The sequence below is a fragment of the Amblyomma americanum genome, chromosome 8, assembly GCF_052857255.1.
Source record: "Amblyomma americanum isolate KBUSLIRL-KWMA chromosome 8, ASM5285725v1, whole genome shotgun sequence".
In the NCBI taxonomy this organism is placed as follows: domain Eukaryota; kingdom Metazoa; phylum Arthropoda; class Arachnida; order Ixodida; family Ixodidae; genus Amblyomma; species Amblyomma americanum.
The window spans coordinates 78054606-78067424 of record NC_135504.1 but is presented as its reverse complement, the minus strand read 5'-3'; the positions used below and the strand labels follow the sequence as shown (position 1 = coordinate 78067424).

The window sequence follows — 12819 nt, the reverse complement described above, 5'->3', positions numbered from 1 at the left end:
TCGAAGTTCAAAATTTTTTCCCCGCCGCTCCGATTCAAACTCGAGAACTCTTATGACGACACAGAACGGAATGACGTGAAACGTGACGTAAACGGAGACTCCGTGATTTCTGGCGGCTAGCGGTGCGGTCTAGCAGCTGCCGAAATGAAAGCTACCGCCACCGCACGTCGAAAGCATCTATCGGGGGTCGCCACCGTCGCTTCGTTAACGTTTGCACCGGCGTCTTGCCAGCGTTACGATGGATCCCGTTCCCCAACCCGACGACGTAGTTCTCGCAAAAACTCTGGCCTGCATTTAAGCGACCTCAGCCCCACAGAGCGTGCGATGCTTTTGAGGGAGCACGGTTAGGTTAGGCGCCGGCGGCGACCTCAGCCCCACAGAGCGTGCGATGCTTTTGAGGGAGCACGGTTAGGTTAGGCGCCGGCAGGTGGTTTCCCCTTCCTCAGAGAGCAGCCGTTGCAAACTTAATATCATAACCCCAGTGCGGGGAGTCGCGAGGGGTGCGTTGCGCCTATCGGAGGCTGGCCGGGGCTTTGGGGCCAACGGATTGTGATTCCTTGAACGGAGCGGTTGCACGGCGCAGCAGGCAACGTCGAGGTCTCCCACGGTTGCAAGGGCCAAGTTATTTATTTTTGCCACAAAAAACAAATGGGCGCTCGACGGCGGTCGCGTTTAAAGTCGGCGGCTTGAAACCAAAGCCGGCGCACGACCCTTCAACGGCTTCCGCTAGATCCAACGGGTCCACTGGATCTGGCTCTCTCGCCAACTTGCATGTACCTTCAGATATGTACTGTGAATGGATTAAAATAGCAGAGCTCGAAAAGAAGAGCTCCGCCGAACTGCCGCAGCTATTGAATACAACGCGCAACTCGCCGCGGAGCCAAATCAGTCTGGCCGAGCCGGCGGCGGCTGGCGCACTCGGCGCGAAATAGATACATGCTCCAATCTCCCGCCAATGCGGTCAGAGTGCGCCGAAGCCGCCGAACGCGTCGGCGGTCAAGCGCAGTTCGCTTTGACCGAAGTGACTTCGCCGTGCAGGGCGCGCGCGCGCGCACCTCGCCGCAGCATAAACGCGCCTTAACAGAGCCTGCGCTTAACCGCTAACCAACGTATTCAGCGGCGGCATCCATGGGAGCCACTGAAACCCCCCGCCCACTCACTCATTAAAAAAAGAAAAAGAAGTCCGGTGCCGAGGTTCGGAATCGAACCAGGGCCTTCGGCGTATGAGGCGAAAACGCTACCGCTCCGCGACGACGGCCCAATTTTCAGCTGTCAATAAAGGCGCATCTAGTGAATGCACTCTTCTGATGCAGAAATCTCCGCACTTTCGCTAGGTATATCCTGTCCTAACACAGCTAGGCCATCAGCATTTTTTCTGAACTGCCTTGTACCTTGTCTCCCGTCCCTGATAAACGATTTCCGTTAAGTAGTTTGAAGTTGACTGGCACAACCGGGAATGTTTCGCCGGGCAAGCGTGCGAATACACAAGTGCTGGCTTGTACGATCACCGACCATCGTGCCATCATAGCTTTTCATCGACCGTGGCGATCATCTGACAAGCCTTAACAGGCTCCTTCAAAGTTTAACTAGCACTTGAAGCGGTACTTGGAGTCCCTCTGTTGTTCGGCACTTGTAAATAGAAGCGCGTCAAAAACAAAACCACGGGGCACGCATAGCTCATAGAGGCGAAGCGCCATAAAAAATCGACTCTCTCCTGGCCGCCTGTGGCGCCGCCAAGCATCCGTTTTCTTCGCTTCCAACATTCAGGTTGTCTTTTGCCTGCCTTCCTTGTGTGATAAAAGTGCACTATTGGTTTTAAACCAAAACTTACTTCAATATTGATCTGCGCAACCTACCTTTGTCAGCCTCAGAGGTTCGTGACACCAAGTAGGATGGAAAATTCCTCCAAGGTCGCGTCTCTTGTCCTATGGCGTCACTACGCTTGTACTTGCGAGATTGGCCTGTGGTGGCGATACCTGTATTTTGGTTCTTGCTATTTTCTACCTTATAAGAGCTAAATTACGAGGGCTAAATTAAGTTTACCTGCTCAGTTTAGTTTTTGTTTCATTGAATACTTGTTTTTATTTAGGATGATTTTAGGAAGAGGCAAGGCGTATATTTGTACAAGTTGCGCTTAATAAGCCTTTTTGTATAAAGTAAAAGGTCCAATCGAATACGATATCAAACACAAGAAGGTACTAATCAAGTCACGATTAAAAGCAAGTCAAAGGGATTTCCGAGTGTAAACTATTAACGCCGGCTGTGTTAACGATTAAAGTCTTTCTTGCGCTTTGGAACACCTGTTAGTATTCTCCTCCCACTCAGGACAAAAGAGCACAGCTCAGTGAACCTGGTAGCAGTTCAGCCCTCCATTTTGTGATCGCAGCTGTTTTCGGGATAGTCTGCACGGCGAGTGCCCGGCTGTGTGTCTGAACAAACACGAAGCGTAATTCCGACTCGACGTTTTTTATTTCCTGTACAGAAAAGAGCCCAGCGATGTCCTCCGCTGGTACTTTGATGGCTACCGGCGAGACCGATGTCCGTCACGAGGGGGGCAGCTGTTCACCACTGCTGAAGAGTGCCAAAGCAGCTGCGCAGCACCATATTCCTCCGTGTGCGGTGCCCCAAATTCGACAGCATGCGGGTCCCAGCTCAAGGGCGCTTATTTCGCACACAGGGAGCCGAAAACGGGCCTGTTCCACTGCATCGGCATGTCGTCCATCGCAACAGGACGCCACGGGAGCGTCTCTCTCACAAGGGCGAACCGATTCTCTACCCTGCAAGCTTGCAGAAAGGCCTGCGTTCATGCCGAGATATAATCAGTGGCGTTAATGGACGTATGACATACAGGCTGTCTGCGGGCGGGCCCCTTGCCTGATGTTGTGGGACCGTGACACGGGGAAACTGTATTTGCATGCACACAGCAGCAGCGCAGCAGGGCTCTGATGCGCTGTAGCGGCTTCGAATTTCGTCAGGATTTGGGATGATTACGCACATTTCAGTTATGCGGCGATCGCTTCAAACTGGACCACTTTCGGAAAAGCACGCACTTTGGAGAAAAAGAGTGCGATACATCGAATCCTCCTAGCAGCAAGAGGTCAGCTGGTGCGTATACAGCTACCCTGCTCAGACCAGCAAACGAACAAATTTAAATTGTGCAGACGTCTCGATATAAAAGCAGGTGAAAGTAGTAAGATAATAGAAAGTTTAAGCATCGCGCCATCTGTGTTACGCTACCCCGATCCACTTGCACAGGGACCCGGTTGCGCTTCTGCAGTGGCTGGAGTGCGCCCGAAGCTGGGGTACAGGCCATCTCGCACTCGCGAATTGGTGCCTTTCTGTAAGGGATCTAACGGCTATGCTAAAATACACTACTGCTGCGAAGCACTTAAATTACCTATTACGTTGCAGCTGTTTGGTACAATGCTTGAGTTGTCGCGCTGTACCTGGTTCGCAATATGACTTTCGTGGAGCCACTGCATGGCGCGCTAGTCGCGCCACCACTCGCCAGCGACGTCACAGCTGGTTATGGCCCGGTTGAAGCGGGGCTTGCGTCATTCGCTCCCGGCGTGGAAGGAGGCTATGCTACTCCGTTGGATAAGGTAAGGCTGCCTCGCGTGCGATCGACAGAGTAACATTTAGCCCGCCATAGAATCGGCGCAGCAACGGCACGCTGCAGAGGCCCGCTCACGCATGCGCGGACAGGCCTTGAGACACCGCTGATTTCGCACATTACGCCGCAATTGCAAATGACACAGGATAGGGTCAATTGGAGAGATATTAGGGAGGCCTTTGTCCTGCAGTGTGCTTAGTTCAGCGGATGATGCTGCTGATGATGATGTCATGAGCGTAAACGAGGTCAATTTTTTCTTAGCCAACGTACTAGTTAAAACATTTCTCCTGCTTCCTGACGTATACTGCCCGTAAAGCTGCATTCTTAAGCATTGCTGTAAGGCTGCGCAGAAGCATAATTGTATCGTCAAAATTATAAATAGCTCTAGTTTTGTTGTGTTTCAACGGTTGTAAACATCCATTGCAATCTCGCCCCGACGCTGCCCACCTTTGCCAGTGATGAAGGTGGGTCATTTCACGCAAAACAACCCACAGTTAGAGTGGATTCGAGCTGCGCCACGTGTGTTTGCGCGAATGTGCTTCGCCCTGTGAGCCGCCTGGCCGACTGTAGAGATAACAGCTCGAGCATGTCAAGTAGCATGATCTGAGACCGAATGATCCGCATTGAACGTTCCGCTGTCATCGAGCCACTACCACACTACTACTCCCTGGCCATCTCAGCTGCCTCCACTGAAGCATCAGAATCTGAGTTTAACCTGCGTTTGACGGAGCACGCCACCCTAAGTATAACTAGATTTGGAAGGGTTAAACATCAACAACATTTTTTTAGTATTTGACTATATCAAAGTAGCCAGAGGCATCAAAATTCTTGAGCTTGTAATGTCGTCTGATGGTTAGGTTCTAGTTTAGGTTTTAGCTTAGAAAAGCTTTAACAGCGAACTACGTTTTGTCGCGGAGGAATTCAGTGTGACGGTCACTGAAGACCCCGTTGTATCCGACTATGCAGTCGAACTTGGATGCATAGAACTCGAAGGGCATGGCATTAGATAAATTTATCTGTAACCTATAGCAGCCAGAATAGATTGCAGCCACTCTTGCAATGTGTTTCCTGCAGCGACATGCCACCCGCCATCCTTGGAGCGCTCCGCTCGCTAGGAGTAGGCTTAATCTGCTTCGCATTGGAGCCGCAGCAGACGCTCCTGTGGAGCGATTTTTCTGCGTATACCATGAAATTATGCCGCGCATCTTTGTACTTTTTGTTCATTTACGCTCAAGGCCGCCGTTAGGCGGCTTTATCGTTTTGTTTGTGAGGCGAGGTGCGACCAGACATATCTCGATTGATCATGGCCTCGCGACATTTTTATACGTTGTTGTAGGTGATTTTGGTTCATTATCTCGAAGGTTCCTTGCCGGCTTTTACCTGAATGCGGTCAAGAACTGCCGGTATTCTGTTCTACGAGCTCCGAGCACGCTTGTTGCTGCGTTGCCGCCGATCCATTCAGTCTTTTCTGGGTGCAGATCCCCTTTCTTTTAGAAGCCCTTTCCGCTGTCCTTCTGACTGCTGTCATCACTACGTGGAATCTGGTGGAGGTGCTGGTTAACGGTATCGCACATTTCCGCAATGGTCAAGCTGAAGTGCTGCTGACGAAGTTCAGCGAAGAATGTCGGACCGTTAATAGAGGAACCACGATTTCTTTATTACACGAACTACCTGGCGTACTGTCGGCAGCAAACGTCAGAGGAATCTGAGATGCGTGGCAGAGTGAAGCCAAACTGCAGTGCGGCGCCATCTGCCGTCACAAAGGGTGGCGCCGATGCCCACGGCACGCCTGGTGCGGCAGTACCGCGACTGAGCCTCGACACGACTCTCTGTGACGGTAGATGGCGCCGCAATGCAGTTTTCCTTAGTGTTCCTGTATATGCTCCCGCAGGGAGCAGAGTTGCGCGAAGGTCCGCCATTTTGTTCCAGGCTGTGCGGGAAAGCAGCTCCTCGAGCGCACGGGCGCTGGGATCATGACTGGGTGGCGTTGTAATAATAATAATAATTGGTTTTTTGGGGAAAGAAAATGGCGCAGTAGCTGTCTCATACATCGTTGGACACCTGAACCGCGCCGTAAGGAAAGGGATAAAGGACGGTATGAAAGAAGAAAGGAAGAATAGGTGCGTAGTGGAGGGCTCCGGAATAATTTCGACCACCTGGGGATCTTTAACGTGCACTGACATCGCACAGCACACGGGCGCCTTAACGTTTTTCCTCCATAAAAACGCAGCCGCCGCGGTCGTGTTCGAACCCGGGAATTCCAGTTTGGCGTTGTAGAGCAGTTTGTTTTTCTTAAAAAAAAAGCTTACAAACGGCGCTGGACTGCGGGCATCCTTTTTTCCTTTTACTGTCTCAGTGCTCAGGGATCGATCCTAAGCCCTTCATACTTCGTTGAAAAAAACGCCGAAAAATAATCTGATTTGCCGAAAATATCATACAGCATGACAGAAAAATCGCGGAATGACAGCGATAGCTCGCAGTACGGTCATTAATGGCGCATAAATGCTTGAAAATGAGAAACCTGCGTGAGTTGTGCGATGAAGAGAAGTGCTGTATTGCATCTCCCTGCAGAACCACATTGAAATACATTATTGTATAGGGTTGCGACCGCCGATGTTGCACGAAGCTTGTGAAACCAGGCTGCATACGATGTGAATGTGGGCAGTCTAAAGCAATGCATTTTGCACGCAAGTAAATCTACCCAACCAAAGGCACAGATATCGCAAACTCGCGTGCTTATCTTTTACAAAATATACGTATCATTTGTTGCTCTGACTTGTAGCCCTCCATTGTATTTTTCCTCTGCCATGGTCATCTTTTCAAGCCAAACACATCACGTGCCGTACTTCTTTAATAGTTTCTAAGGATCTCGAAAAGTGATGTGTATCTCTTTCTAGTGCTGTTATTTGCTCGTTTTTCCCTAAGCGCTATTGCGTTTTCTCTTGACCTACTTGAAATATATGTACCTTCACTGCATTCTAAAATATCTTTGTTTTGGACTGCTCCATGCTTTTACTCAAGCAAAAATAATTATCTGAAAATTCAATTTTGCTTTCAAGTATTTCATGCTATTTTTGTTCCCCTCTCGCCCAGTGTTAACATCCTTGTCAGTGGAACTATAAGGGTACTCTTAACAAATAAAATAGTTAAATAGCCTAGGCAAAGCTTGTTCTCATGTAGAGAGACTGGCCTCCCACTTCTGTGCAGTAGACTGGGACTAGAACAAAATTTCACCTACAGTTTGCTTGTCAAACATTCTGTATTTTGCAAAACAAACAATTTCTGCAAAATGCTGGAGGTGGCAGCAGAATAAGCAGACAGGCTGGCAGCGGCTGCTCATGAGAAATGCTCTGTCACGAACAGTTAGGTTAGGAACAAAACCTTTGTTCACATTTTCATTTGGAACTTGTAGCGTTGCAGGAAAAATGAAGATAATTTGTTGATGGCTAACATAAGTCGCCGCATAGAGTTTGAGTGAGCCTGCTGAACAATTTATAATTTATTTAGAAGTACGGAAAGCTGAGCAAGTTGGTTACTGTTATCCATGGTAAAACAGCGCGGAAAAAACACAAGGACGGAACAAACACGACGACACGAGCGCTGACTTTCAACTGGTGATTTATTACGCACGTGTGTACATATACTATTCCCGCCAAACACTACACAGAACAAAAAATATTCAAGAAACACTGCGTCATCACTGAACACATTAAATCTACCTTGCTGCAAATGCATAATTGCATAAATGCATAATTGCATAACTGCATAATATATATTGAACTGTAATTTTTATCACACTAGGCTGCCGTCACTGCACACTATCAAAATATATACAACTGGAGCGCACGGAAAAGACGGCCGACTGCACCGGACTGCACCAGGCGGCCGACTGCACCGCAGCCGACTGCACCGGACGCGTCCGATCACGATGGCAGCCGAGAGGGTACTGAGGCTGGCGAGGAACCGGCGTTGCGCCTGGAAAGTCGGTTCCTCCACTTCAAAATGGAACAAACGTCGTCTGTGGAATCACGTGACGGCCGCTCGGCGAATGGCGTCAAGGGCGGTGCGAGGAAAACAGTCGCGCAACTCTGCTCCCTGCGGGAGCATATACAGGAAGGGAGCATATACAGGAACACTAGTTTTCCTTAGGGTGCCTTGATGTCCGCTCGCCTCGAGCCACCCTAGTTTTGCTTCGCTCCACCAGGCATCGCAGCTACCACAAACATTTGCTGCCGACAGTACGAGACGCCTTCGCCCTCTCCGACTTATTCGCAGAAGATTCCCTTAACCAAGAGAAGTCTCCCACATCAGCCCAGCACTGCCCCAGAACAGACCGGATCACATACGCAGCCTTCTTGAAAGTTACATCGAGTGCTTCTCGTCGTCTTTAAAAGTCCGACAAACGACGATTGCCAAACATGGGTTGTAAACCACGAAGACGCCCTACCTCTTTTCTAAAGCCCAAGCCATCCGTGACATAGTGTAAGAAATGCTTCAAGACGACGTTAATCAGCCGTTGAAAATCCCCTGAGTGGCACCGGTTGTTTTTCTTTTTAGAAAGACGAATGGCACACTTCGGTTCTGCGTCAATTACCGCTGCTTGAACAACATCACAAAGAAGGATGTCAACCCCCTCCCCCGCATCGACGACACACTGGACCGGCTCTGCGACGCCAAGTACTTCTCTTCGATGGATCTCAAGAGCGGCTAATCGAAGTCCATGAAAGAGACCAAGAGAAGACCGCATTCATCACATCGAATGGCCTCTTCGAGTTCAAGGTGATTTCATTTGGACTCTGTATCCAACGAGCAATGGATACAGTGCTGGTAGATTTTAAATGGCATATTTGTCCCGTATACTTAGATGACGTCGTTGTCTTCACCCCATACTTTATTGATCACCTGATAAGGCTTCATACAGTGCTGGAAGCAATCAAGTCGTCCGGGCTAACCTTGAAAGAAGAGAAGTGCCACTTTGCCTATGAAGAGCTGCTGCTTCTAGGTCACATCGTCAGCAAGGAGGGACTACGCTCAGATCCCCAGAAGACAGCTGCTACCGCACAGTTTCCACCGCAGGCCGATAAGAAAGTTGTGCACAGGTTCCTCCGACTGTTCGCGTATAACGGCGATTTGTCACGAACTTTTCGCGCCTCACGTAGCCTGTGACCCAACTGACAAAGGCAGACATGCCATTTAAATGGGAAGCGCCGCAATTAGAAGCCTTCAGAGAACTTCGGCGTCTTTTACAGTCACTACCGGTTCTCGCGCACTTTGATGAAAACGCCGAGACTGAAACTCATACCGACGCAAGCAGCCTAGGCTTAGGCGCCGTCCTCGTTCAGAAAGTCGACGGACTGGAGAAAGTAACTACACACGCTCCCTGTCCAAGGTCGAGGCTAACTATTGGACGACCGAGAGGGAGCGCCTAGCCATTGTCTGGGTTATGTAGAAATTATGCCCCCCCCCCCTCCCTATACGGACGACGATTCAATTTTATCAGCGACCACCACGCACTCTGCTCGCTTGCCAATTTGAAGGGCCCTTCCAGCCGCTTCGCTCGGTGGAACCTACGCCTCCAGGAGTATATGACATCACCGTCGTCTGCAAATCTGGGCGCAAGCACACCGATGCGGACTGGCTATTTTGAGCCCCTCTCGAGAAGCCGCGGGGAGATGGCGCTTTTGGGATCGACAAGCATCAGAGACTTCGCGCAGCACCAACGCTCGGACACCGGCCTAGAGGTTTTCATCCAGTATCTGTAAGGTAAGGTTTCATCACCCTCAGCAACGATCAAGAGTGGCTTGTCCTCTTTGTGTCTGCGAAATGGCATGCTCGTGAAGAAACAAGACAGCGTACCTCCTCGTCGTCCCGAACAGCTTACACAAAGAAATTATGCAGGCTCCGCACGACGAACCAACAGCTGGACACATAGGGTTTACCAGCACCCTTCGTCGCATCCGGGATAAATACTGCTGACCCCCATTATCAGCCGACGTCGCACGTATGTCAAAACATGCCGTGATTGTCAACGGCGAAAGACGCCGCCGATCATTCCAGCTGAACTTTTGAAGCCATTACGACCACCTAGCAAGCCCTTTCAACACATTGGAATGGATCTCCACGGCCCCTTCCCACTGTCAACATCGGGCAACAAAAGGATCATCACAGCAACCTACTACTTCACCCGCTACACAAAACAAAAGCCCTGGAGAGTGGTACTGCAGTTGAAGTCACAAAGTTTTTTGTCAGGCAGATTATTTTGCGCCACGTCGCCCCAGAAGTTCAAATCACGGATACGGGAACAGCATTCACGGCCCTGCTCACCCAATCCATTCTGACGTTCCTGAACTGCAGCCACAGGAGCCACTGGCGAACTACTGCGTAGCATCCGCAGACCGATGGTCTTACGGAGCATCTGAACAAAACTATTCCTGACATCCTGGCCATGTATGCGGACGCCGAACACAAGACCTGGGATGCCATCCTTCCCAACGCCATCTTCACCTGCAGCACCGCAGTGCAAGAGACCGCGCAGATGACACCCTTTGGGCACGTCCATGGTAGGGAGGCAACCACCACGCTCGGCGCCATGCTCCCGACTGTCACTCGCCGCTTACCTTCAGCGCTCAGAAGAAGCCCGACGACTTGCCCGATTGCGGATCAAAGATCAGCAGCGCACAGACGCCCTACGGTACAACCTACGCCGACAGAATACAAGCCGTTTAGCCATGTATGGGTGCGGATGCTCATTTGCCACCGCGGACATAGTTAAAACCTTCTGCGCCGCTAATTTGGCCCACACAAGACATTCGTCGACTTGGAGAGCTTGTCTCCGAAGTGTCCCCCGACGGAGCAACGGCATCACAGTGGCATCGTTCACGCCCAACAGTTGTGCATGCATGTCGTGCGCCTGAAGACTTATTATGGACGCTAAAAGACGCTCTGTATTTGCGTTCCTACTGTTTTCTTTCTTCTGTGTTTACTTGCTTTTTATTTATTTCTTAATAAAGCATCAAACCGATGCTTTCTGAGAGGGGAGCAATGCCGCGCATCTTTAGTACTCTTTGTTCGTTCACGCTCAAGGCCGTCGATCGACAGGCGTCCTTATGATTTTGCTCGTGGCGCGAGATGCGACTAGACTTATCTCGATTGGTCGTGGCCCCGTGCAACTGCTTCCACATTTTTTTCAGGTTGTTGTAGTTGCTTTTGGCTCTATATCTCTAAGGTTCCTTTCCAGCATGAAATTGAGCGCGGCCAAGAACTGCAAGTATTCTGTTCGATGACCACGGGTAGTGGTGTAAATCATTTATTTATACTATTTACAAAAGAGGTATTGCTTGGACTAGGCCTGAAGGGCTCGGCCCCCACAATCACTAGGAAGGATCCCTAGTCCGGGACCCTTGTGGGCTCCTATGCGACCCGGGCTCTTGTCACCAGGGCTCGTTGGTCCTGGAGAGATGAGAAGCTGGGCAGGGCAGCCTCCCAGTCCTCTCGGGTGGGGTGGGGGTGGAGTGGGAAAGCAGGATCGACAGGGCATGCCCACACCATGTGATTGGTGTCCGCAAACACTTCCTCACAGTGTGGTTACTCGCCCGAAAAGGCCGAATTGAAATGTTTAAGCACTGCCGGGCACAGTACCGTGTTGGAGTAGAGGCGAAGAAGCCAACGCTCATTCGCCTTCTTTGGGCATTTACAGGGGGGTGGTTATCGGCCGTGAGCAGTTTGTAGCGGAAAAGTAGTAGCCGGATTGAAATCAGGAGCCGGATCAGGCAGCGGGAGAGGAAATGCCCTGTGGTTAAGAGCGCGGGTGGTAGCGTCAGCTACCTTATTTCCCTCTAACCCCGCGTGCGCAGGGGCCCAGATGATGGTGCGCCGGGTGGGAAACTCTTGTATTCATATCAATGTAAAATTTGGAAGGCATGATCTGGAATTTGCCCCTGTTCAAAATTGCGGCAAGCTCCCCTTGAGTCGGTGATAATGACTCGGGACGTTGGCTGCAAGTGCGATAGAAACTTCCTCCGCGAATGTAATCTGGAGGGCACGGAAGGTAAGGCCCTGAACTGGGCTTTTTTGGTTGACGACGGCCGCCGTGTACCAAACCCCTTGGTGTGGACCGGCCTCGTCCGTGTAAAATACCACTGGCCGAGTACTATATATATGGCTCGGAAATGGCCTCCGCTCGCGCGAGGCGGTGGCCATCATGGGCATCCTTTGTCATGTTATTGGGAAGGGGGAAAACTTGCAGGGCAAGGCGCCAGGCCTCGGGCAGGGATACCCGCTTCTCCTGCTGGGTTGAGTAGATGATGTGGAGGCCGGTCAGAAGGCGGCTACCCACACGTGTTCTGCTTAAGCTCAAGTATTGATTGTTGAGATGAGCCGAGGAGGCGTTGGTTGGATATTGCAATGGGGAGGTCGAGAGCTCTCTTATCGATTTCGCGGAGATTACCTCTGAGAGCGTTGTCATCGCATTTGCGCAGGTGGTGGTGCGGTGACCAATACAGGATTCGGCTGGTTACGAATGCATTGTCCAGCCGTAGGGCGTCTTTGCACTGCAGCCCACAGCCTTCCCCCTCCGTTTGTTTGATACCCGGCGGACCATACGGATCACCTGATCCCCCACCTTGCGGAGCTTTTCAGCGGTGTCAATCTTGCGGTTCCTGTGTATGTAGAGCCCCAATACTGTGATTTCCTCGTGTTCAGGTATCCGGTCACTAAGCAGGGAGAGGGCAATTTTGGTTGTGCACTTTGGATTGGGAAGTATGTGCATGAATTCCGATTTGCTCGGGGACCACTCAAGGCTGCAGCGGCGTGCATAATCGTCCACAATAGCCGCCGTTTGCTGCAGGTTGGCCTCGATTTCTCCAACCGATTTGTGTGTTGCCCAGAGGGTGATGTCGACCGCGTACAAGGCATGCTGCACACCGGGGACCTCACCCCGCAGGGTAGGGAGCTTCATCATGGCCAGATTGAATAGAAGTGGCGAGAGTACTGCTCCCTATGGTGTCCTTCGGGTGCCAAGTTGGTACGGGCCATGTTCATTGCCTTGGAGTCGGATATATGATCGCCGATCTGCGAGAAATTGCTTAATGTATTGGAATGTGCTGTACCCACAATCCACTTGGGACAGGTGGGAGAGGATGATACCATGCGTCACGTTGTCGAAAGCACCCCGAGAGTCCATTGCGAGGGCCACCATGTCGTCGCTA

At 50.9% G+C, this 12819-nt stretch overlaps 1 protein-coding gene across 1 annotated transcript in view; it reads right to left on the bottom strand.

Moving 5' to 3' along the window:
• LOC144102521 (uncharacterized) overlaps window positions 1–12572 on the bottom strand; it is a 54870-nt gene extending 42298 nt beyond the window's left edge. The window contains exons 1-2 of the mRNA XM_077635775.1: window positions 12215–12572; window positions 9938–10117 (exon numbers count right to left, since the gene is read on the bottom strand). Of these exons, the coding sequence (XP_077491901.1) occupies window positions 9938–10117; window positions 12215–12572 (538 nt within the window). The remainder of the gene's footprint in view (window positions 1–9937; window positions 10118–12214) is intronic.
• Window positions 12573–12819: the final 247 nt, after the last annotated feature.